Here is a 25,477-nt window from a genome sequence, read left to right as displayed (position 1 = left end):
CTGTAGGAATTTTAAGCCCTTCTGTTAGCCTCACGCTAAAATCTAGGGATTTTGTGTTTTGGAAAAATTGATACTGAGTGTGAGCTTGTGGTTTTGGAGAAATATCAGCCTCCCTGTGGGAACAGTTTGTGTAAAATAGTTTCACAGAGGTACAGCATTGCCACCTGTTTCAGGATAGACTGACAAGAAATGGTGTCCACCGAGTTGTGCTCAGATTTCTGTTTCTCCCTCAGTTCTAGAGAGCAGAATAATAAAGTCAAGTTCTCTCTGGGAACTTAACAAACGGTGTTGGTGGCCCCTGTGTATTCTGCTCACATACCTGCTCTGCTCATATTGGGCAGTTAGACTTAGGGTACAGGAGAGGCCAGAGGAAAAGGTAAATGAACGGCTTCTCTTACATGTGTTTGGCTTTATTTTTTACGTTATGGAGATTTTCACCTTTATGCACTGAGCTCTGCTCATCTGACTTAGGAGGTACCAGCTTGTCTCCTGCAGCCACCACACATTATTGCAAGACCCCACGATGTCATAACTAATCTGTGCTTCAAAGAGCTGCCTTTCCTCCACCCCCCTATCTGACTGGTAAATACAGAAAAAAATGTGTGACTACCTAGTCCAGAGCCCCTTAAAGGACAGTTCTCATGAATGTCAGTGATAGCACCTTGGGCCTGGGTGCCCTTCCCTGCCCACGGGGCTGCCCTAACCACAGCTGTGGAGGCTGTGAGGCCTCCTTGTCCCGCATTCCCAGCATACTTACTTTCTGAGTAATCCCCACCATTTCCACTGAATGGAAGAATTGAGCTGTTCCCAAGCCTCTGCCCACACAGATACTGAAGTTAGGCTCTTTTAAAACAGGAAGAGGAGAGGCACTGTTTCCCCCTTTAAAACATACACAAGCCTAACAAAGATCCAAACTAGACTCTTTGCCTGGGGTGGAAGTAACAAAGTGCTTCCTGCTATTACTCATTGGTTCACAATGGGAGAGCTCCCAAGGACACGTCAGATTCATCTCCTTTTACTTATAAGGAAACGGGCCACAGGCAGGGAAAGGCCTTTGTCTAAGGGCTAATAGAAGTTTACTGACAAAGCTGAACAGACTCTGAGCCCAAGTCTGCTAGAGCACAGCTCAACATTTTCCTTCCATCCCACTCTGCTTCCCGGTTGTTAGGGCAAATGCCTGGAAGCCGAGCAACAGGGACCATGGTCAGAAGGAGGAGGCAGGCAAGAGAGAGCAGCAAAGAGGCTTGAAGATGCTCGGTCAGGACCTCTGCTGACTCTGCCCCTCACCTGTTCTCAGGGCACACCTAGGGCTCCTAAGCATCTGGTATTACCCCGAGGTACCTGCCCCTTGCTGAACTTGAAGCCCAGGGGGCTTTGAACTAGATGCTAGGTCCTTGGGGCATCAGAAAGGGACCTCGGCCCTAGGACCTCTAGCAGTCTGCAGAACAGTATAGGGCAGACTCAGATACTCTGTCTGGCCCAGAAGTGCACCCTAAAGGAGGTAGCAGAAGGTTAGGATGCTTGGGCAAGGTAGGGACAGGAGGCTCGTGAGGGAGGAGTCAGACTGAGTCTAAGGCCCAGTTCGGAGGGACTCAGCTACTTAACCTCTCTGAAACCAATGGAAGGACGTTAATTAGGGACCAAAGTAGGTGATACTTGTAAAATGCCCAAGTGTTTGATAAGTATTAGCTAAAACCACAATTGACAACCTGGCATCAAGTGGCAAGTAGCAATGGGTTGCAGCAGTTTTCCCACACCTCTCTGTGGAATGGCATCTATTCTGTGGTCCCAGTAAAGTTACCATCAATTTCCTCCAAGCCCTGCTTTACACTCCATTTCACAGGCATCATTAGCCTCTGCCTGTCCCCTCCTCATTCCCTTTTACAGACATCTGTGAGGAGAGAGCCCAAGGAGCCCCACAGTTAGAAGAGACTTCTGCAAGGTCCAGTTTCTGGCCCCAATCTTGTTCTTTCTCTTCCAGATTCATGTGCTCGCAGCTGCCCAACCAGGTTCTGAAGAGCATCAGCATCATCGACAGCCCTGGCATCCTGTCTGGGGAGAAGCAGCGCATTAGCCGAGGTCAGTGCCCCATCCTCTCCAAAGCTGTCTGAGGCCCTTCAACTGTGAGCAGAGCATTTCTGCTCCTGTCCCATTCTCCCCACCCTCCAGGACAGCCACAGCCCAGGACCTCCCATAGTATCCTAGGCAGCCAAGGAAGCCCCAAGAAACAAATGAGGTGGGTCATAGCTTCTGCCATTTTAGCTAGTACCGAGCTCAGGAAAATCTCCACACCCAAGGGGGGATAACCCCTTGGTAACTATTCACTTGGACACTTGACATTCCTCCCTCTGGTGTGGATTTCACCCCAGGAGCCCTTAAAGCATCTTGTCAAGGGGAAGCTTTTACTAGGCAGACACTATCCTGTGCATGGAAACCCAGCAGAAACAGGCATGATTCTGTCCTTGGGGAACTAGAAATGAAGCAGACATTCTTCATGTTGTCATAGAACTAAAGGAGGATTGGTGAAACACCACGAACTGCAACCCAATATCAAGGTATGAGGGAGCCTGGCCTTGTATAGGAGTGTGGAAAGAGGCACCCCTGAGGCAGTGACATTTGAACCAGGATCTGAAGGATGAGTAAGGATTACTCAAAGGAAACTATTGTGGAAAGAGCCTGTATGTAGGAAGAGCAGAAAGTGCTTGGACAATGACATGGTTCCACTGGCCTTGACAGACAAGGCCATGGTAATTGATAGTTGTTTCCAGACCTGGCCATTGTGGTTTCAGTGGGTATACTGCTGCCTTCTGGCCTCACTTCCAGAGAAAAGGTCATAGGACAGATCCTGGGTCAGCAGCATAGACAAGAAATGCTTGGCCAGAAGAGTTCAGGGTGGATCCCAAGGTTATGGTTGTGAGGTGGGTCAAGCGAGCCCTCCCCCACACTGCCCTTTGAAGGAAAGCATGCTTCCAAGGTGCTCTGCTGCTGTCATTTCCTGCTGATAGCTTCACAGCCCTTTGCACAGCATGCCAGTGAAACCCTGCATGCCAAACTTGAGTGGCAGCCAGTCTGGAGTCAGCCATGCGTGTGACCAGCGGTGAACTCCTCACAGTCCAGGAAGCAAAAGCGTAGTTGCTCAGTCCATGCAAGCTGCTTTGCTGGCATTGAAAGGGCTTCTGTGGCCAGTGATCCTCCTTCCTTTGGCATTCTGTGGACTCACAGAGAGCTGGGTCTGCCTGAGCTAAGGCCTTCCCGAGGCTCATCTTGTGGTTCTTTGCTGATTCTGGCAGGGACACTCAACAGTGCCATTAGCTACCTTGAGTCTTCATAGAATCTGATGATTAGAAAGAAAAGAAAAAACAAAACAACAAAAAGCAGTCTTACACTGGTCTTCTCTCACGAAGATCTTTGTTGTTGTTTTCTATTATAAAAATAATAGCTATTACAAAGAATTCAAAAAAGTTAGGGTGTGAAGAAACTCACGCTGTCACAACAGTTCTTCCTACATATCTGAACATATAATTTCTAGCGGAAATACAATGATCAAAAACATTTTCTGCAACTGACATTTTGCCATAGTGGTCTCCATGGGCTTAATGAAAGGAACATAGGTATTTTATTTTACTAATAATGTGGCTGTCACAATGTTAACACGTTTTTATTCTTACAAAGAGTATTAGGGTTTGTTGTTTTTATGGAGCTTTGTAGCTCAGTACTCATAGATGATTTTGTTTTGTTTCATTTGAGACAGAGTCTTATGTATCTCAGGCCAGTGAGACTCTGGCTCAAAAAACAGGATAAGCCGGGCGGTGGTGGCGCACGCCTTTAATCCCAGCACTCGGGAGGCAGAGCCAGGTGTATCTCTGTGAGTTTGAGGCCAGCCTGGGCTACCAAGTGAGTTCCAGGAAAGGCGCAAAGCTACACAGAGAAACCCTGTCTCGAAAAACCAAAAAAACCCCCAAAAAAACAAAAAAACAAACAAAACAAAACAAAACAAAAAACAGGATAGATAGCACCTGAGAAATGACAGCCAAAGTTTCCTCTGACTGGTGCATGTGTGGGCATGCACATGCACATTTGTGACCAAGTACATGTGCACATATGCTGTGGGATAGTGCTTTTGTACACTGGTTTAATAAATCGCTGATTGGCCAGTAGCCAGGCAGGAAGTATAGATGGGTTATTTGACAAGGAGAATTCTGGGAAGAGGAAGACTGAGTCAGGAGATGCCAGCCAGCCGTCCAGGGAGCAGCATGTAATGGCACACAGGTAAAGCCACGGAACACATGGCAACATATAGATTAACAGAAATGGGCTGAGTTTAAGAGCTAGTCAGTTGTAAGCCCGAGCTAATGACTGAGCAGTTTTAATTAATATAAGCCTCTGTGTGTTTACTTGGGTCTAAGTGGCTGCAGACCGGGCGGGACACAAGAAAACTTTCAGCTACACACATACATACACACACACACACACACACACACACACACACACACACACACACACACACCAGTTTGGAACCACTTATCTAAAAGGCTGGTGAATTGTTTGGGGATAAACCAAATGCTATTGTTTTTCTGAGCTATCCCATTTACTGCTTCCACATGACTGGCTTAAATATTCTGAAGAAATATGTGACCCTGATATACCACAAAATTTTAAGGTTTCTAGGGTGTAGTTTCCACCTTATCCCCCCTTTTTCCCCATTGACAGGTCTTTAGACAATGCTCACCTTCCATATTCTTAGTGTTTCTCTTCTGTATAATAATTACAAGTATCTTTCCAACTGTAACTCCTTCCCAGTGGTGCTGACGCTTGGCATGATGCTTCTAGTATGCTTTGAAGATCAGTTTCTTTCAACACTTGATATGACCTGACTCATATCCTGGTCTGACTTACTGTATACTCACATCCTATGCCCAGAAATAGCACATGTGGCCCAAGCCCAGCAGCTGGTCCCTGCCATTCTGAGGGACACAGCAACTGTGGGGAAGGACCTTGGACTCTAAACAACAGTGCTGTGGGCTATAGGCAGGGTCCCCAAGCATGTTGGCACATGGTGTTGGGGACATTGTTGGTGGTGGGAGTCACTCAATTGACATAGTCAATATATTAACTACAAAGAATATATAGTGTCTTAAATCTGCTTTAACTTCAACAATTTGATACATCTCACGTGTGCTCAGACTAATGCCCTTCTGTCCAGCTTGGCCCACAGCCCTTTGCTGGCAATTAAGGTCAGCACAGCCAATGGAGTACTTACCAGCTGTGACTCCACAGTCATGAAAACATTCCATGTTGACTTTATTGGTAGGTGTCTGACTCCCTCGCAGACATTTTGCCTGTAAAAGAGGAAGAAAGGGAGTGCTGATGTCTCATCCCCACTCTCCATTTTCCTCTAGGCAGTGGATGGGTTAACCCTGAGCAAGCCTTGTGACTTACTCTCTTATGCAAAAAGGAGACTACTTGAAGCGGGTATTTGTAATAATGCAACAGCCACAGTGTACTAAACCCTTGCTATATGTCACTATAAACACTGTTAGTCATTGGGATTTATTATTTAATTTAAACCTGAACATAACCATGAGCAGATAGAGCCAAAGACTCCTCACCCTCCCGCCTCAGGGAGAGCAGCCTTGAAAGCAGTTATGAGAATTTTTCCCAGTTGCCAGGCAGATGTGTGACCAAGTTTGAGACCTGAGGATCAGGGTAAAAATCACTGATAGTGTCACATTTGCAGAACAGGCTCAGAGGAGTGACTGTTCCCAGTACTTGCTACCGGCCTGAGATGTATGAAAGCCAGCTCACTTTCCTACCTGTGGGGAGTCTGCAGAGGGTCTGCCTGCCGGGAAGGAGCAGTAACTATGGGAGGAAGGTTGTATGCTGACTACTGAGCACCCCCAGGAAGAAGTACTGACTCCTGCAAACCCAGTGTCTTTCTTTAGCTTGGGACCAAGCAGATAGTAAGGAGGCAGTGGAGCATTATGCTACTCTGCTGCAGGTCACATTAGACAGGATGGACCTGAACTGGAGACCTGGCTTCATGTCACATTGGTAATCCTCATGCACATTACCCAGAGTAGTGAGGACCAGGGTCCAGAGATTTAGGGACCAGGCAGCCTAGTGCCCAGTATATATATTCAGGAATGAGTCAGATACTTTAGTGGTAAAAGCAGAAATGGGGACCCTTGAACCTGGGGTTCAGTTTTGTGCCTCCCCTTGCTTGTGGCTCAACACATCAATGTTAATTCTCACATTGCATTAGAAGCCCGGTGTCTTTATTCTGTACTGGGTAGAAGGCAAGTGTGGTTACCAGGGTGAAGTGAGTGTTTTCTGCCATTCCTCTTCTCTAGGCCAGGCACGGAGAGAGAAGAAGAAATGCATGAGGTTTCTGAGTGACACCTTGTATTTTACAGTGTTGGACTTGAAGCAAAGTATGTCCAACCCCACTCTAGGTTAGAAGCAGCCTTTACCAGTTTTATGCCTCTGCAGAATCTGACAGACTCCGTCAGTGAGCCTAGAAGTCAGGACATTGTACTCCTTGCCTCCTGCCTCCTCCTGTTGGAGTGTTCTATGCTCCAGAGTCAACAAGAATGTTGACAATTCGGTGACTGGTTTTGAAGTAACTGTTTTATACCTCTCCATATGGATCCTTTAGATGTGTCTTAGTTTAATCATATTTAGCAGAAAACCTGTAGGAACAGACAGTTTATTTACTGAATTATAGCTTTTCTTGGCTGGTATGAAGGATTGAATGCTTATAAATCAGGAATAAAAATATTCAGATATATTTATAATAATTTTATTGAGATCAAGTAACAGCTACCTATAAATCCTACAAATGTTCTTGCCAATAAAAGAATGTGTGGTTTCTTCAAATTATTTTTCTGAAATGGGTGGGTAACTTCTGAGCTAGTTCACTCTTTGGCGCCTCCTTTGCCCCAATGACAGCATCCAGATTGTTGACACTATATGATGGGAAGGAAGAGCACACTTATCCACATGCACATCCTTGTTTTAACCCGCAGTCTGTTATCATTCTGGCTCTCAGGCTGTTTGCTTCCTAGACTACTGTTTATTCCATGCAGAACCTCAACATCACCTAGGATTTATTTCTGGACTTGGCATGAAAACCAGTGTGTTCTTAGCTGCTTAGGGCAAAACCTCCTCAGGTCCAGCTCTAACCACAGCGTCTGTGTCTGAGAAAACATGGAGGAAAATTGTGATGTGCTAGTCAGTGCTCTTGTCCATCTCTGTAGCCCAAAGGCATTGAGGTGCTGTTTTAGCTGCATATAATTCTTCCTGTGGATTCCAGAGACTGAGGTTTGTCTCTAAAGACTTGATTATGGCAACAAAAGAGAACAATTTTTCCATTCTAAAACTGCAAAAAAAAAAAAAAAAAGCCGGGCGGTGGTGGCGCACGCCTTTAATCCCAGCACTCGGGAGGCAGAGCCAGGCGGATCTCTGTGAGTTCGAAGCCAGCCTGGGCTACAGAGTGAGTTCCAGGAAAGATGCAAAGCTACACAAAGAAACCCTGTCTTGAAACCCACCCCCCCAAAAAAATAAATAAATAAAAATAAAAATGCAAAAAAACACCAGACATGATGGCTCATGTCTGTATTCCCAGCACTTGGTAGACTGAGGCAGGAGGCTTTAGCAAGTTCAGAGGTGACCTAGGATACATAGTAAGTTTGAAGCCAGTGTGGGCTACAGGGTGAGACCCTGTCTCAAACAACGAAGTGAAGTTAAACCTCTGACTAGACGTGATGGCTCACACCTGCAATCCCAGCACTCAGGAAGCAGGAGTTTGAGGCAGACTAGCCTGGGCTTCAGAATGAGACTCTGTCTCAAAACAGAATAAAACAAAACAAAACAAAATGCAAAGCAGTCTAGAGGAAAACCAACCTCTTGGCTTGACTCTTCTATCCAATCTACTCTCTCTCCCAGGGCTCATAGTCATCAAATGAAAACTGAATTTTTTTCTCTAATGTAGAACCTTTGTATCTGTTACTTTCCAGTCGTTTATTAAAACCAGTGACTACTAGAACTGGCCAGATGGTGAAAAGATAAAAGGACAGAAAATGCCCTGCTAATACAAGCGATACAGTGGTGGTGTATGAGACAGGGAGGATTGACCTGTCTTTCAGTGACAGCAGCAGACTTCAGGATCATTTCGTTATTGACAAATACCTTTGAGTGTGGCACCTGAACACTGGCAAACCCTGTGAACACAACCCTGAGGGCCTCAAACTTAACATCACGAAAGAACTGCCGGAGCTGGGAAACAGGGCATGGAAGTCCAAAGTGTGATTAATAAGGGCACAGAAAGAAAGAAAAAATAGAAAAGACAAAAACAGACCGTAATCAGGGAAGCACAAACGCCTACTTGACAAGTTTTTTGAACTTTAAAGACAAAAGACCGGATTTTGATGGCTGCTCAGGAAAAGAGAGAGAACATTTAGAGATATCCAGATAAGAGTAACTTCCCCTCTTGGGTTTTGGGAGGGAGAAGGATTTAAGGGAAACACACACACATAAGTCTGTTCTGGAAGACTAAAAGGCCTGGAGCAAGGTGTTAGGCATCTTCTGCAGCAGCGAAGACCATGGACAAAACTGGGAGAGCTGCCAAGGCCCAGCAGTTCCCAGGACAGCAGGTGTGGGGGGCACAGTGCAAGGCTGTTGGTATAAGCCCCGAGTTAGAAGTGTGATGTGTGTATATCACACTCTCCTATGCCTCAGTACACCGTTTCATTCAACAGATACTTAACTGAACAAACAAGGTGGATACAGTCATGCCCTGGTACAATTTATGTTAGTGAGTCAGACAAAAAGAAACAGGTAAATTATTTTATCCATTGATATGAATAAGTATTGAGTACTAAGAAGGTGATATGAGACGTGCTCAGTGAGGAGTCAGTGAGGTGGGCTGGCTGCACTTAGGATCCTGCATACAACCCTTTAGGCAAGACCTGAGTACTGAGAAGGAGCTGGCCTTGCAGAGTTTGCGCAGGTCAAGACTACACATTTTGGCTGTCCACATTATTCAGATCTATCCCATGTAGTGTTTGGAGGATAGTCTAAAACTCCTGCACAGAACCTAAGTTTGGTCTCACAGCACTCAGTTCTCACAGCTCACAACTGACTGTAATGCCAGCTCCAAGGGATCTGACATCCTTTTATGGCCTCTGTAGGCACCTGCATATATGTGTGCATACACATAAATAAAAATAAAAAATTATTTGAAAATGTTCAAAGGTCATATGTTCATTCATTGGTTTAAAATACTGCATATTCATTTTGTTCTGAGATTGTTTCTGTAACAGTCAGTATAAACCTATAATCAAATTATTTTCTTTGGTCCAATCAAAGGGTTGAAGTTCTGGAATTAGCACCATGTATGTCTTAGTTTGCTTTCTATTGGTGTGATGAAGACCATGACCAAAAGCAACTTAGGAAATGGTTTATTGGGGTTAACGTGTCCCAATTACAGTTTATCATTGAGGGAAGTCTGTGTAGGAACTCAAGGCAGGAGTTGATGCAGAGGCCATGGAGCAGTCCTGCTTACTGGCTTGCTCAGCCTGCCTTTAAAAACTACCCAGGACTGACTGACCAGGGGTGGTACACCCACAGGGAACCAGGCCCTCCCACATTCATCAAGAAAATGCCCCACAGGCCAGTCTGATGGGGGTATCTTCTCAATGGAGGGTTCCTCTTCCCAATGACCCTGGTGTGTACCAAGTTGACAAGAAAACTAGCCAGCACAATGTAATAAAGAAGGAAGAAGACTGGGTGATTGTGGCGCACCCTTTAATCCCAGCACAAAGGGGGCAGAGGCAGGCAGATTTCTGTGAGTTCTAGACCAGCCTGGTCTACAGAGTGAGTTCTAGAACAGGCTCCAAATCTATAGAAACCCTGTCTCAAAAAAAAAAAAAAAAAAGAACACAGAGGGAATTAAAAGTTCTGAATCCAAATTCAGCTCAGCTATTTACCGTTTGTGTGGCCTTGGGAACATTGTTGCTTGCTTTGTAAAATAAAAAATACCAATTGCTTAGGCTTATTGTAGATAAGTTAATACATTGAAAGTAGGTAGTAGAAGCGGAGCATAGTGGCACATGCCTGTTGGACTAGTACTTAGGAAGTAGAGGCAGGAAGATCAGGAGTTCAAGGCCAACTTCAGCTACATCCAGACTTTGAGGCCTACCTGGGCTAGGGGAGTCTCTGCCTCGAAAACCCAAGGTGGGGTTTGAAAGATGGCTCAGAGATTGAGTGGGTTTACTGCTTTTGCACAAGACCGGGTTTGGTTCCCAGCATCTACATAGTGGTTCATAACCACCTGCAACTCCATTTCCAAAGGATCTGATGCCCTCTTTGGCACTGCATGTACACGGTACACACAAATACACTCATGCACACACACACACACACTAAAAAATAAGTTTAAAAATTTTAAGTCATGAAGGAGGGAAGGTGAAGAAGGGAAGGACAGAAAACAGAGCAGAGAGTGTGGCATAGGCCTGTAATTTCCAACATACATGCCAATATGGGCTACATTTTGAAATTGTCTTAAAAAAAAAAAAGTGTGATGGCGCACACCTTTAATCCCAAGGTGTGAGAATTGAACCTGGGTCCTCTGGAAGAGCAGCCAGTTAAGAGGCTTCCAGAGGACCCAGGTTCAATTCGCAGCACCCACAGGGTGGCTCACAACTGTCTGTAACGCCAGTTCCAGGGGATCTAAAACCTTCATGCCAATATACATAAAATAAAATTAATTATCTTTTTTTTTAAAGTAACTTATTGGTTTTCTTATATTTAGAATTGATTCAGTCATCACCACAGTCAAGTTTGGAACATTTATCACCCCAGGAAAAAAAAAATGTATTCTTAGTAATCATACTGGATCTCCTCTCAGCCCTAGCTAGGCGATCACTGATCTAACTTCTGCCTCTTTGGATTTGCCTACCTGTTGCATCAATCTTAAAAGTTCTTATTAATAAAATCAAACCTGAGGCCAGTTATTGGGGTGAACGCTAGAAGATCAGAGAAACAGAACAAGCCACAGCTAACCTCACCTGGCCAACTTCTCAGCTGATCTTGTTTCCTCAGACTGGAAGCCTCTGTGTCCTCATATCTGAATGGCTCTCAGCTAAACTGTGCTGCTCAAAACCTAAAAGCTTAACCAGCAAAATACTTAACCAGGCCAAATGCTCCACCAGCCAAATGCTGCTAGTTTCTGGTCTCCACGCCTTATATATCTTTTTGCTTTTGCCATCCCTCCCTGGGATTAAAGGCTCACTTCTTGGGATTAAAGGCGTGTGTCACCATGCCTGGCTGTTTCCAGTGTGGCCTTGAACTCACAGAGATCGCAGATGGATTTCTGCCTCTGGAATGCTAGGATTAAAGGCGTGTGCTACCACTGCCTAACTTCTGTTTAATATTGTGACTGTTCTGTCTCTGACCCCAGATAAGTTTATTAGGGTGCACAATATTTTGGGGAACACAATACCACCACACCTACCCGTATGTTTCATATTAGTAGGACCACCTAGGAAGTAAGTGTTTGTGTTTAAAACCTATCATATTTGCAAGGCTTATATGCACTGTAGTATATACCAATACTACTCTCTTTTATGGTGACATAATATTCTGTCATATGGCTATACATATTTTATTCATTCATCAGCTGATAGACATTTGAATTTTGTAATGTTTTGACTGTTATGAGTATCCTGTGAGTATTCATGTGTAAATTTTTTGAGGACATGTGTTTTATGTAAAATTGCTAGATTGGATTGTAACTGAATATTTAACCTTTAAAATTTTTTAGATTTATTTACTTTATTTTATGTGTATGAGTGTTTACCTACATGTATATGTGTGCACCACATGTGTGCCTGCTGTCTTCAGAGGTCAGAAGAAGGCAAGCTATCTTGGAACTGGAGTTATAAATGGCTGCGGGCCACCATGTGGATGCTAGAAACAGAACCCTAGGCCTCTGCAGGAGTAGCAAGTGTTCTTACCTCTGAGCCATTTCCCTGCCCACCCCATATTCCTTTTGGACTGGGTCTCACTATGTAGTCTTAGCTGGCCTATAACTTGCTATGTAGATCAGGCTAGCCTCCAATTCAGAGAGCTCTGCCTGACTCTTCTCCCTTAAGTATTGGGATTAAAGGAATATACTACAAGTTGACCTGACTAATAATTAACCTTTGAAGAGCTACTGAACTGTTTTCCAAAGCAGCTGCACCATTTCATGTCCCTACTATCAAAATAGTAAGGAATCTGCATCCTCATCAACGTTTGCTGCTCTCTATCCTCCTGCTGTGGTAGTAGTCAGGGGCTCATTACCACTAAGCTACGATCCTAGCCCTGAGTGTCTTTTGATCTTAGCTCTTCTGGTGGTTATGAAGCAGGATCTCATTTGGGGTTTTATTTGCATTTCCCTGCCAGTTGATGATGTTGAACATCTTCGTGACCATTTGCAGATCTTTAGAGAAATGTCCATGCAGATTCTTTGCCTATTCTTTTTAACTGGGCCTGTTTTTATTGCTAAGTTGCAACAACTCTTTATATATGCTGTATTCTAGTCAGATACCTGATTTACAAGTCTCTTTCTTCTTCCACTGTGTTTTCACTTTCTTCTCGTTGATATCTTCTAAGATACAGACAATTTTCATTTCAGTTTAGTTCATCTCACCTTGTGTTGTGCTTTGGCATCTTAATCTGAGAAGGTCAACTCAAGGTCAGTAATCTCAACACCTAGGAGATAGAGGCAGGAAAATCAGGAGTTTAAAGTCATCCTTGGCTATAACCTGGACTACATATATTTTGCCCATATATTTTTCTAATAGTTTCATAGTTTTAACTGTTACATGGAGTCATTGATACTTTAAGCTAATTGTTTTATATGGTGTGAATCAGAGGTACAGCTTCTTTCTTTTGTGTGTGGAAATTCAGCTGTCCCTGTACCGTTTGTTGAAAAGATAATTATTTTCCCTCATCAAAATGTCTTAGTACCCTTGTTCTAAAACCTATTTAGTTCACCAAGTATAGTGATGCATGCTTGTAATCTTAGCACTCGGGAGGCAGAAGGATAAAAAATTCAGAGCCAGTCTGGGCTACATTGTAAGTTCCAGTCTAGTGCATGCTACATAGTAAAATTCTTTCTCCATCATCATGACCATCATCTATAGATGTGAGTTCATTTTGGGACTCTAGTTCTAGCCAATTGATCTATTAGTCAGTCCTTATGCAGGACTCTTTTTTGCTCAATCCCAGAATAAATGGGCAAGCTCACTCACCAGTTATTCTAGACAGACCAGGGTGAAGATAAAGGGAGCTGTTGATATGAAGCTCTTACCACAGCATCTGTCTGGAGTGTAGGCAAGGGAAGATAACCGCGGTTGCCCTTACTCTTATCTCTTCTAGACTACAGAAAGAGGGTAGAAACAAGGATGTGGGAAATGGGGGCGAGTGGTGGGTGTGCTGGAACATGGGCACATAGCCAGCGGGAACACACACGTCAGGAGACATGGTTTTGTTTTGAAGGTTACGTGGAATATACTGAGCATTAGGAAGTGGGTGGTAGCATGGTAGAAGATCCTGTAAAACGTGCGTCTGCAGGCTCAGGTCATGAGACCATTTTTACATTTAGAATTGAGTTTAGTGACCTCTAAACTTTGTCTGGATTTGGCATCAACAGAAAAGCGTCTGCCCCTATGTCAGCTGGGGCTGACCCCGATGATTTGTTGTCAGATCCTGTTTTCTGGCTGGTGCTAAGGCTGGTCAGGTGGGACTGTGAGATGCTGGACATCACTTGCCACTCAGGCCTCCAACAGGAAATCCTGATTTCTTTTTGTTTTGGAGAAGTTTGCTGACAAACACATTCATGTCTCCTTTTCCACCGATGCCACAGGAAACTCCACATCACCAGTGTGGCTGCTTCTGACCTGAATGTGAACGCATCACCACTGTGACTCACAATGGTATCTGCCGGGCCCTGGCAGATTTTACTAACATTTTTAACGCATAATCAATCATGAGGAATGCTGCTCTTTTCTAACCTTCAAGCCTGGACTTTCACTTGAAAAATATATGTATTTTGATAGTAAGCAGACGTTTTTCTTAGTTTATGTAGAGAGCAACTGATGTTTATAAAACATTCCACAAACTATTCCATAGACACTGAAAATGCTTCTTACCCTGTGAGTGAATATGAACTAATACTTGCACAGTGCGACCCTGAGTTCTTTCCATATGTTAATTCATTTGCTCCTTGCAGAAACTCTATGGGGTAGGAGCAGTTGTCCCATTTTACAGAAGAGAAGACTCGAGTGAGGCACGGAGAAGCTAAGCAATTTAAAAATAACCATCCCCCAAGCAGTTCTCACCACCACACTCCGAGCTACCCTCCAGTACTCACATCCTTGTGAAGTCTCCTCACCTTGAGTCCGGTCGATCTGACCCTCTCATCTCCCTCTTTGATCAGTAGAATTGAGTAGAAGGGATACTTCGTGACGTCCAGGTCTAAGCCGTAGGAAGCCCTGCAGGCTTCACCTGGATCTCTTGGAGTGTTTGCTTGGGGAGAAGCCAGCTGCTGTGCCCTGAGGCTCCTAGAGTTGGGGAGGTCCACACCCATCCCCTAGAGAGGCCCAGCTAGCCAGCCACTCAGCTGGCCTGACTCAAGAGTGAATGAAGGCACCAGGCATCACTCGACCAACTCAATTAAGCAGTTGGGTAACTCCAGTCCTAGCTGCCATCGGACCTCATGAGGGACCCCAACTAAGAACCAGTCAACTCTCAGAGCTACCAGGGAAAATGAGTTGCTGTTTAAACCATGGCTTAAACAAAGCAGCTAAAGAGAAGCTGAGTGGGACCCTTGTCCACCAGCCCTAGAGCACATGTTGTGAACTGCAAGAGATATGTCCAAAAAACTGGGGCAGTCCACCAGCTTCACCCTTGAGGAGGCAGCCTTGGAAAGCAATGTAATTGATGCTTTCCTCTTTGTGCTGACTAGTTCTTATGTCAATTTGACACAAGCTAGGGTCACCTGGGAAGAAGGAATCTCATTTGAGGAAATGTAAGATTTGCCTGTAGGTGAGAGAGCCCAGCTCACTGTGGATGATGCTACCCTTTGGCAGGAGGTCCTGGAATGTATAAGAAAGCAGGCAAAACGAGCCAGTAAGCAGCACCCCTCCATGGCCTCTGCATTACCTCCTGCCTCTAGGTCCCTGCCCTGACTTCCTTTAAAAATGGACTGTGATGTGGAAGTGTGAGCTGAAATAAACCCTTCCCTCCCCAAGTTGCTTTTGGCCATGGAGTTTTATCACAGCAACAGAAGCCCTAACTAAGACACTCTCCAGGTACTAAATCTATTTTTTTGTTTGTTTGTTTGGTTTTTCGAGACAGGGTTTCTCTGTGTAGTTTTGGTGCCTGTCCTGGATCTTGCAGAGATCTGCCTGGCTCTGCCTCCTGAGTGCTGGGATTAAAGGCGTGTGCCACCACCCCCCGGCCTAAATCTATTTTTTCAGAGATTTCGATGACAGTCTTGAGGAAGACTATAGACCACCCTGCAATTCTCATATCAAGGACCGTAGAAAGGGAGGGAAGGAGGTTTTCTGACATTGGCTGTCACATGCCACACTCTGCCAGGTGTTCCTGGTCAAGCTCTTAAGCACCTCCTCTGTGTGTCTATTGCTTTAGATTTCAGCAACAAGACAGTTGCTTGGCTGATTCTGTAGAACAGGTACTGTGGAGGTGGAGGATGAGCCAAAATACAGAACAAATGCAAGCTGAAACAGGGGCTTAAAAAGAAAGTCTGGTATCCCACAACCAGTGGTATTCCTACAGTAGTTGTCTAGGCAGGGGTTGTCTCTGAGGAGGAGACATATAGGCTGGACATACAGAATGGCAGGTAAGGGTAGGGATATGTAACACTCACTGGTAGAGTGCTTGCCTAATATGCTCTTGATTTGATCCCTAGGACCACCAAAAAGAATGGAGAGTTTGCCTAGCAGAGCTGAGAGAGACTCTGCAGAAGATGCCGCATTGGCAAAAGCTAGTGAGGAGGGGTAATAAGATCTGCTGAGTTCAGGGCGCATTGGTGAGTAACCAGGAATAGTGGATGAGGAGATCCAGGAAGGCCTGCAGGTGTGCCGGAGACCTAGAGAAGAACCACATAGATTTTGCTCTGGGAATAACAGGAAGCCATTGAAGGGTTATCTTTTTAACCTTCTCTTGATTACCCAGAATTATCATTATGAACATCCGGACATTCTTGCCTGCAGTCAGTTTCTGTTGTTGATTGTGTTTCTCTTTGCTTGATACCAGGGTGTTTCTGGGTCTTGTTGTATCCAGCCCTACTTTCTCTGCTCCCCAGTTAATTTTGTTTAAGTGATACATGGCAGACTGAAGTGATGAGCTCCAAGCTGAGGCACAGTTGCCACCACCTCCTGGCACATAGTTCAAGGAGCCTGGGTGGGGGACCAGAGGCAGCTGCTCAGGGATTCTGATATAAAGAGCCCTACTTTGAACATTTGGGAGCAGCATTAGGCCACTGCTTGTGAGTCAGACCCCCAGTACACCCTTCTACCCCAGACAAATGGAGGATAAGATGCTGGCAGACTTGACAGCTCTCCTAGACTTGGAGCTGTATCCCCTGGGGCCTGTCCTTCCTCTAGGAAAAGGCTGCCTGAGCCAGCACTAGGCTGGATTCTGAGGCTAACCCGTATCTCCCAGGGGAGAACCTCCAGTGAGAGCAGAGCTCACCAGGTGACCAGGTGAAGGGAATCGTGGTCTGATGCTGCTGTCCTCTGCCTGTCCTGTCACTCCATGCAGAGTATCCTCTAAGCATTTCAGATCTCTTTGGAAGGTAGGGTTTTTACAAACCTCTAATGAATATAATTTTTTTTCACATTTCTCATTTGTACTTTCAAATGTTTAATAGCCTCCCCTAGTATAATGGGGCCTTTCTTTTTAGATTGCTTCAATCCCTACTGTGTGTGGGGGGGACATATAATATCTCCACCCCCCTTTCCCAGGGGTACCCTAGGGTGAGATGACTACAAATGTAGGTTTCTGGGTAGTAAGGAACAGCATGCTGAGAAATGCTTCCTGGAATATCTTTCTATTTCCCAGACCCTCCCACAAAATGGGTGACCTAAGCTTCCAGCTTCCAGCTTCAAGCTTCCATGCACCCTTCCACAGAACAGTAAGAAAATACCTTACCAGATAGTTCATGTAAATACATAGGTGCTCCATAGATGTTAGCTAGTCTCAGTATAAGCCATTTAGCTTAAAACTGTGGTAAATAATGGACATGGTGGTCACTGTTTATTGTATGGAGCTATGGTTAGACCCAGGATTATATAGACTCAGGGTTAGCTTGGCTGAGTCTGGGACTCAGAGACAGACCAAACCTTTTTTCATTTGTTCATCAGGGAACAAAAGAAAAAAAGGGGAGGGGTAAATTGGATATTAATAATTGACAGTAGAGCCAGGGAAAGCCAGGGAGTATTAGCAAGGTTAGAGTTGGGGAGGCCTGCCACAGAGAGCAGTCAGGAAAGAGGAATTATTTGGTGACAGCCCAGTTCCCTCACAATTCTAGTTTTTTCTCCCATGGTCCTCTTTTCCTGTACCTGGTGATATTTTTCACATGTGCCATGGCAGCTTCCTGAAGAAACCCACATTTCACGTATTCATTCCACTGGATTCATTTTGTTTCTATTTTGAGACAGGATCTCACTATATAATCAGGCTGGCCTTAAACTCCTAGAGATCTGCCTGCCTCTGGCACCACAATGCCCACCAGGCTTTATTGACCATTTTGTACTGTTGGTATCTACAACTGTACATATGAACTTCACTTGGTAAAATAAGTGAGTCCTTTTTTTTGTAAGAGCCCTTTGTGGACTCACATGGTCCCTGCTGATTTGATCTGCCTATTCGTTTGTGACATAAACCCAGAAAATCTCTGAGTAATGGTTTGGCGAGCCATAACTTGGTTGCTGAAGCTGATCGTCATCGTCTGGCCGCTGTCCCATGCTCACGGAACACTCAAGCAGTGCTGGGTGCTTCAAAACCAGGGCAGGCTGGGTTGGGGTCAGAAACTGCTCTCAAGGCCTTTCTCGATCCTATCATCTTGGTTTGACATTTCTCTTTAGAAAACCATGGCTTGGAGAATCGTTGTCTTTTTGCCCCTCTGAACTTGGGAATGACAAGATTCACCGCCAAGGTCAAAGCCTTATTTGCCAGTGTTTGGCCTTATCACACTTGGGTGGAGCCTGATGATATTGGCATTTTGCCTCAAGAAAAACTCAAATAATGTTTGCCAAGCTGACTCTTGTGATTTATAGATGTATTGTGTAAGAGTTTTTTGTCTAATGAATACAAAGCCCACTCAAAATGAGAAATGGGTATTTTTCATGTGTGACATTGATTCCTTGATTCCTTGATGCTGTTAATTTTGATACAATATTGGAAGGCTAAGGCCGATCTTTTTTAAAGCATCCTTTGACTTTCCCTCTGGTGATTTCTTTCAGTATAGAATTGTTTGGAATCAGGTCACAAAAAAATTAAACTTTTAGGACAAACTTACAAAAAATTAAACTTTTAGGACAAACTACCTCAATGGAAACATTCAAGGACCTAGTGATCACCAGATTTATCTCAAAGTGGCAGCTGGGGCCTAGCAACATGGAATCGTTAGCTGGTCCAAGTGACAAGACTTGTATATGTCGTATTGATAGATTCTTAGCAACTTCTCTCTCCAGAAAGAACCTCAAGTGTCACATAGCATTCTGTCCTTTTCCAGTGCCCAGCTCTCTTTAAGTGAGCCTGCTTCTTGACCTGATTTTCAATCTGAGATGGAAAGATAGGAAACTAATTTCCTTTTCACTTGGCCACACTACAAGAAGCAGTAGAATTCACTGGGCTAGGATTCACCCAGAACCTTCCTCTGTCCTGTGTCAATTGGACTGACCCTGCAGGGTGAGGCTTTTCCTGGTGGTCTGGACACACTCCCACAAATCTGCTCTACCTTTATCCTTACCACCTTCCTGAGGGCTGTTACAGGCACATCTGGGAGCAATGGGGACCCAATTCCAGGCTCTTATGTCCCAGGAAGAAGGATTGGTTAGAAATAAGAATGGAGACAGTTTATTAAGAAATAGAAAGTACTCCCAAAGGGAATAAAGTCTTGAAGTTTAGCCTCCATGGTCCTTTATAGGACATTTAAATAGCACCTGCTTCTCCTACATTAGGGTAGGGGGAGCTTTTTTCCCACACATGCTTTGTTGTTACATAAAGCCCAGCTAAGGACGTGTTCCTGGTCTTCTGCTGACTGGCTTCTTTTATGTCTTGATCTTTTTAACTTGATTTATTCTGGGTGTGCATTCTGTAGGCACACTGGGCATGGCACTTGTGTGGAGGTCAGAAGACAGCCTCTGGGAGTGCGTTCTCCCCTCCACCATGTGGGTTCTGGGTGTATCCCCAGCCTTGCTGTGTTAGTCTTGATGGAACTCTGTCTGGTCTCTATTCCCCTGCCACAGGATGGAGGCACAGGCTGTGAGGTTAGCTTGTTTGTTTTACAAGGAAACAGGCATAGACAATCTGATTTACAGGGTCTTGGACTGAATCCCAGAAGGAGAAGGATGGGAAGGGAAACAAAGTAAACAAGAGCTTGAAGCCCAGGCTTATCTGGACCTTGTTTGTATCTAAATTTTGGCCAAACCTCCTCCAGGCCAGGTTGTGCTACCACAAGGACTGCTCCTGAGCGCAGGAACCTTATTCCAGCTAGTTGTGTTCCCCAAGAGGTAGACATTACCCACGCAGATCTTTGAGGGAAAACTCACGTTGAACCTCCACAAAAAATAACTCTTGTCAGGGGATCTCCTTGTGTAGACAGGCTTACCACAGCATGTGTTCTCCCTGAGTCCTACTCCTGCTAGTTTGTCCCTGCTCTGAAACACAGCTAATGGGATCTTCCGGGCAGGGAGCGGGGTTACTGCAGTGTTGAGGAGATGCTACTTCACCCTCAGAGTGGCGAAAGGTACACCAGTGCAGCCTGTATCTCGAAAGTACTGGAAATTAGACACACACACACCCCAGACATACTATAGAAGGAAAAAGACTCCTCAGTAATGTTCCACCTTCCCAGCATCCCTGTGGTGCCACACAGCAGATAAAGACAGAGACTCTGGGGTCAGAATGCCTGGGATTAGCTCCTGTTGCTCTGGGAGAGTGCTGTGTGCATTGGGGAAATCAGATGACCTCTCTAGTCAGTTCCTGTCTGGAGGTCAGGGGAAATGGTAGCAGCACCCTGCAGGAGTGTTACAAGGCCTGCTGAGATGATTCTCTGGGAAGCTCTTGGGCAAGATTGGAGCAAGATCCAGTAAATATGTACAGCTATTGAGTATTTTTAGCTGTCACTTTGCTCTCGACAATGAAATGTCCAGAAAAATACTTTGTTAGCTGTAAAGCAAAATCAGCCTGGAAACAATGAAAAGACTCCCCTCACAGGTCTAACTGAAGTGGCCGTCATTGTTAACTCAAGTGCCTCTTTTTAAAAATATGATTAGAATGTCTGGACCCAGATAGTTGATGCTTATTTTTAGATCGTTTACACTTCCTGTAGTTAGGAACAGCCCTTTTCTAGAACTATTTAAGCAACTGTATCATCCAAGTTGCCAAGAAAATGATACTTGTTCAAGTCAACCCAATTGGTTAAGACAAATTTATTTTATTTTTTATTTCATTGTGGTAAGAATATTTCACAGGCAATCTAGTCTCCTTATAATTTTCTTTCCTTCTTCTACTCACCACTAACAAAAACAAACAAAAATGTACTTATTTGAATGTTTGGGGGTGGGGAGCTTGCACCTGGACCACAGCACATATGTGGAAGTCAGAGGGCAAAATACATTAGTTCTCTCTTTCCACCAAATGGGTTCCAGGAATCAAACTCAAATTGTCAGACCTGCGGACAAGTGACTTTACACACTGAACCATCTTGCTGGCTCCACTTACCAAATTTTTACATCCAGTATGGAATTAACTCTGAGATTGGTGGTGCTGAGCCAATCTAGGGCTCCTTCGTCTGGCATGGCTGAACCATTCTGCCTGCTGGCCCTTCTTCCCAAGCCCTAGCGGCCACCGCTCTCCTCTTGGAGTCTGTGGGTTTGACTGTTCTAGTATTGCACAGGTAGACTCACACAGCATCCGCATTTGTCCACAGTCTGGCTTATTTCATTTAGCAAGGTCCACCCACGTTGTCACATTGCCGCATGCTGCAGAATTTCCTTTTTCTTTAAAGCTGGATTAGGAATGTACCACACTCTCCTTGTACATTCGTCCCTGCATGGACACTGTGTTTCACAGCTTGACTCAAAATAATGCCGCATTTAACATGGACTGAGTGCAAAGCTGTCTGGCTCAATTTCAGTTCTTTTCTAGAAACAACCAGAAATCGGATTACCAGATCATATGCTAGTTCCATTTTTACTGTTTTTGAAAAAGAAGACACATTTATGAAATACTATGTTCAATAGTAGATCCTAGGTGTGTAGTAGTGGACAGAGTGAGGAGGGAGGCCCCCATTGTGGGTGCAAAGACCAGGCCCAGGTCCTTTGGAAGAGCAGCATGTGCTAGTAACCACTGAGCCATCTCTCCAGCCCTGAATTTGCATCTTCCAATCACCAAGTAAACAGCCCATTACAGACGAAGTGCTAGGAAAGGAAAGCTATTGGTGCTGTAAGAACGTGTCAGAGGGAACCTGACTTAGATGGTGTGAAGCCACTGCAATGGGATTTGGGGTAACCAACATAATGAAGACCTCCCCTGCTCTCTGACTTCTGTGGTGTCTAGTCTAGGGGCTGCCTGGGCCAGGAGACACTCCAAAGCCTGAAGTAGAGAATAAGACTATAGGGAGGTCACATGAGGGAAGTCCCATCGTGCTGTGTTGGGGAGGGACCCCATGGGCGGTCAGATGGAGAACAGAGCCAGGCAGAAGGAAAGTACAGGTGCCTCTGACCTATAACAAAGAGCCTTATGTGTTTTGGAGGGTGGGGAGGGTGGGGTTCAGGAGGAGACTACTAGAAAGGACCCAGTGGTGAGGCACAGGTTAGTCATGGAGACTTTACTCTGTAAACATTGACTCTCAGAGTACTGAGGGTATTCATAGTTTTGAAGAGCTAGGGTTACTTGGGGGCTGGATTGGAGAGGAAGGCGCCTGAGGACAAGAAGGGCAGTTTGGTTGGGTGGGAGAGAGCATGGTCAGCATTCTCAGTGCCTGTCTCTAATGGACACTCGCCAGCTGGGTACTGGAGGACACAGGTTAACCAGGAGGCCCAGGAGAACTTGGGATCACACTAACAAACCAACACAGAAGTAGAGTATCAGGGCCCCAACTAGAACCAGAACTATTAATTCTGGGAGGCAGGACCAACCTTTGCAATGAGGAAGAGTTGGAACAGGGAGTGAAGGCCACCCCAAGGCCACATGAAGACCCAGGCAGGGAGAATCTGGCCTTGGTTCTGACTGCCCTCCATTGTCTTACATCCTTTTATTGACACACATCTTGTTTAAAATTTGTGTAATTAGAATTTTGGCTCTGGGGAGAAATTTAAGCCCCCCTCCTTATTAAAAATAGACTGCCAAGTTTGCTTCCTCGGGTCCCTGATTTGTATTTACCTGAGCCAGGGAGCAACTGCAAACCCTGGCTGCCATTTCCTGGCAGCTGTTTCTTTGGCCCAAATGAGGACCACAGTTTCCACAGGCCCTGTGACGGGAAGCTCCTGATTGGATGGACGGGCCCCTTCCTTCCTGACCCTCCCTTTGTTCCTGGAACATGGAGCCAGGAATGCCAAGCTGGAATCTTCCGAAGGGCACATACCCTTCCCCAGCTCCCAAAGCTTTACAATTGGGCTGATTATATCTCTTTCGTTTCATATCAATAAAATTTCCACTGGAGGGTCTGAACGAGTTGAAATGTTTATAATTAAATGTGTAGGGCTGAAGAGGTAGCTCAGTTGTGAAGAGCACCGTTGTGGCTCTTGCAGAGGACCCCACTCAGTTCCTAGCACCCACATGGTGGCTCACAACTATCCGTAACTCCAGTTCCAGAGGATCCGATGGCTGCCTTCTCATCTGCATGGGCACCAGGCCTGCACGTGGTGCACACATGTGCATGTAGGCAGAGCACTCATACACATAAAAATAAGTCTATAAACAATGAAATGAATGTTTAAAAAAGCATCTTGAGCCGGGCGGTGGTGGCGCACGCCTTTAATCCCAGCACTCGGGAGGCAGAGCCAGGCGGATCTCTGTGAGTTCGAGGCCAGCCTGGACTACCAAGTGAGTTCCAGGAAAAGGCGCAAAGCTACACAGAGAAACCCTGTCTCGAAAAACCAAAAAAAAAAAAAAAGCATCTTGAGCGCCAAAGGGGAATGTTGCTATGCAGTTTCTGCAGGTTCCACACATGCATGCATATGTGCATGCTTGTATAACATATAATAAAATGTATCTCTTGGTAACTGCAGTTTGGAGAGTTGTACCAAATCCGTGCACATATGTAGCCACTACCTTCATCAAGGGATAGAATTCCATCACCCCTAGGAAGTCCCTCTTTGTTCCAGTCATTTAGGGGTCAGTCCCAGCCCCTCCCCTGCCGTAGGCGGCACTGATGTGTCACCTAATATTGCCTGTTCAGAAATTTAGGTAGATACATTGCTTAGTATGTGCTCTATAGTAACTGGCTTCCTTCACCCCAGTTCATGTGTCCGGGTGGACCCATGTTACATGCATCCCTCTTTACAACAACTGGATTGTTTCAGTTAGGGGCTGGACAAAGCTAGCAACCTGAGTTTTATAAAGTCCCTCAGGAACATCCTCTTTCCCTAGAGCTAGACTGTATTTCACCCTAAGCCAGGCATCTTTTGATAAACGTTTGCTATGGCCTCACTGTGCCTCAAGCCCTGGATACAAAATTTTGGTTTTTTACTATGACTGGTAGATAACATTTTGGACAGTTTTCTGAATGCTAAGGTGATTCTAAATGCCTCATATGTTAAGACTGCAGCCCTAAAAGGTATATGGGTACTGTTATGGGCTCCATTTTACAAACAAGGTAACAGAGATGAGGCCACTTGCACAAAGTCACAAAATTACCATGATACAGGCAGGATTAGATTCAAGGCACGTCAGTGTCTAAACCCACACTGCCCACAACAATGTGTGCAACTATGAAGAAGATGGTCCCTGTGGTTAAAGAAGTTATAAGCTAAAGAAGGGTGCTGAAGAGACGGCTCAGCAGTTAAGAGTGCGTACTGCTCTTCCAGAGGCCCTGAGTTCTGCGTTCCCAGCACCTACTTTGGGCAGCTCACAACAGCCTGAACTCCAGTTCCAAGGACCTGACACCCTCCTCTGGCCTCCATAGACACCTGCACATATGTGGTGTTCACTTACACAGACACACTCACACAGACAGACACACGTACACAGTCAGACAAACATAAAAATCTTTAGGGCCATGCATGGTAGCACATGCCTTTAATTTTAGCACTCTGGAGACAGAGACAGGCAGAGCTCTGTGAGTTCCAAGACAGCCTGGTCAACACAGTGAGTTCCAGGCCAGCCAAGACTACATAAGGAGACTCTTTCTTGAAAAATAAAATACAGTAAGGTTCAGTGAGAGACCTTGTCCCAAGAGAATAAAGCAAAAAATGATCAAGCAGGCAGGAAACTCTGTATTGTCCTCTTGCCTCCATACAAGTTCACATGTACACACATGTATATATACCCCCCACACACACACACACTTGCTATAATCTGGATGACTTTTTATTGTGCCGTGTGAAACCAGCCAGTTACAAAGGACAAATACTATATGATTTATTCATATGCAGCACCGACAGTAGTCAGATTCATAAACCTAGAAAGGAGAATGCTGTTCCAAGAAATTGGGGAGATCGGGGGTGCTGTATCCAGTACGGCTCCAGGAATGGACCTGACTGAAGTAGTGAGTGAATGAAGAAAAGACAAACACAGCCAGGTACACAGGAAACTGGGGTTGGGTGGTCTGAACTCTTCGCTGAAATCACAGCACCCTGGGAGCTCAGGGTGTTTATTATATCCAGGTTAGCAGAGACAGAGTTACTGTATACAGCTGAACAAGAAGATGGGATATTACATAAGATAAACAAGGAGGCAAGGCTTATGGTATACAGCTGGATCAAGGGGAGGGATTTAGCTAATCTCAGTAGGAGCAGTCTCTGTAGGGAGCAGTCTTCAGGCCATAAACACTGGGTGGTGGGAGCTATGGTGGACATACTCTGAACATACAGTCAACACTTACACTACTTCCCTCTCATCCAAGGAAGGCTTTGCCATGCCTTTGGGCCTCACCCCAGGAGGAAGGCTTTGCCATCCCTCTGTGGGTCTAAGGCTCTGGGGTCTTTGACATGGCCAGCTCCCATCAATAGCACACATT

At 45.2% G+C, this 25,477-nt stretch overlaps 1 protein-coding gene across 1 annotated transcript in view; it reads left to right on the top strand.

Moving 5' to 3' along the window:
* Ehd4 (EH domain containing 4) overlaps positions 1–25,477 on the top strand; it is a 75,349-nt gene that overhangs the window by 27,116 nt on the left and 22,756 nt on the right. Inside the window, exon 3 of the mRNA XM_052724792.1 lies at positions 1,982–2,079. Within this exon, the coding sequence (XP_052580752.1) occupies positions 1,982–2,079 (98 nt within the window). The remainder of the gene's footprint in view (positions 1–1,981; positions 2,080–25,477) is intronic.

The sequence above is a fragment of the Peromyscus californicus genome, unplaced genomic scaffold (assembly GCF_007827085.1).
Source record: "Peromyscus californicus insignis strain IS unplaced genomic scaffold, ASM782708v3 Scaffold_7__1_contigs__length_154581171, whole genome shotgun sequence".
NCBI lineage: Eukaryota > Metazoa > Chordata > Mammalia > Rodentia > Cricetidae > Peromyscus > Peromyscus californicus.
This window is presented reverse-complemented; position numbering and strand designations above follow the sequence as displayed.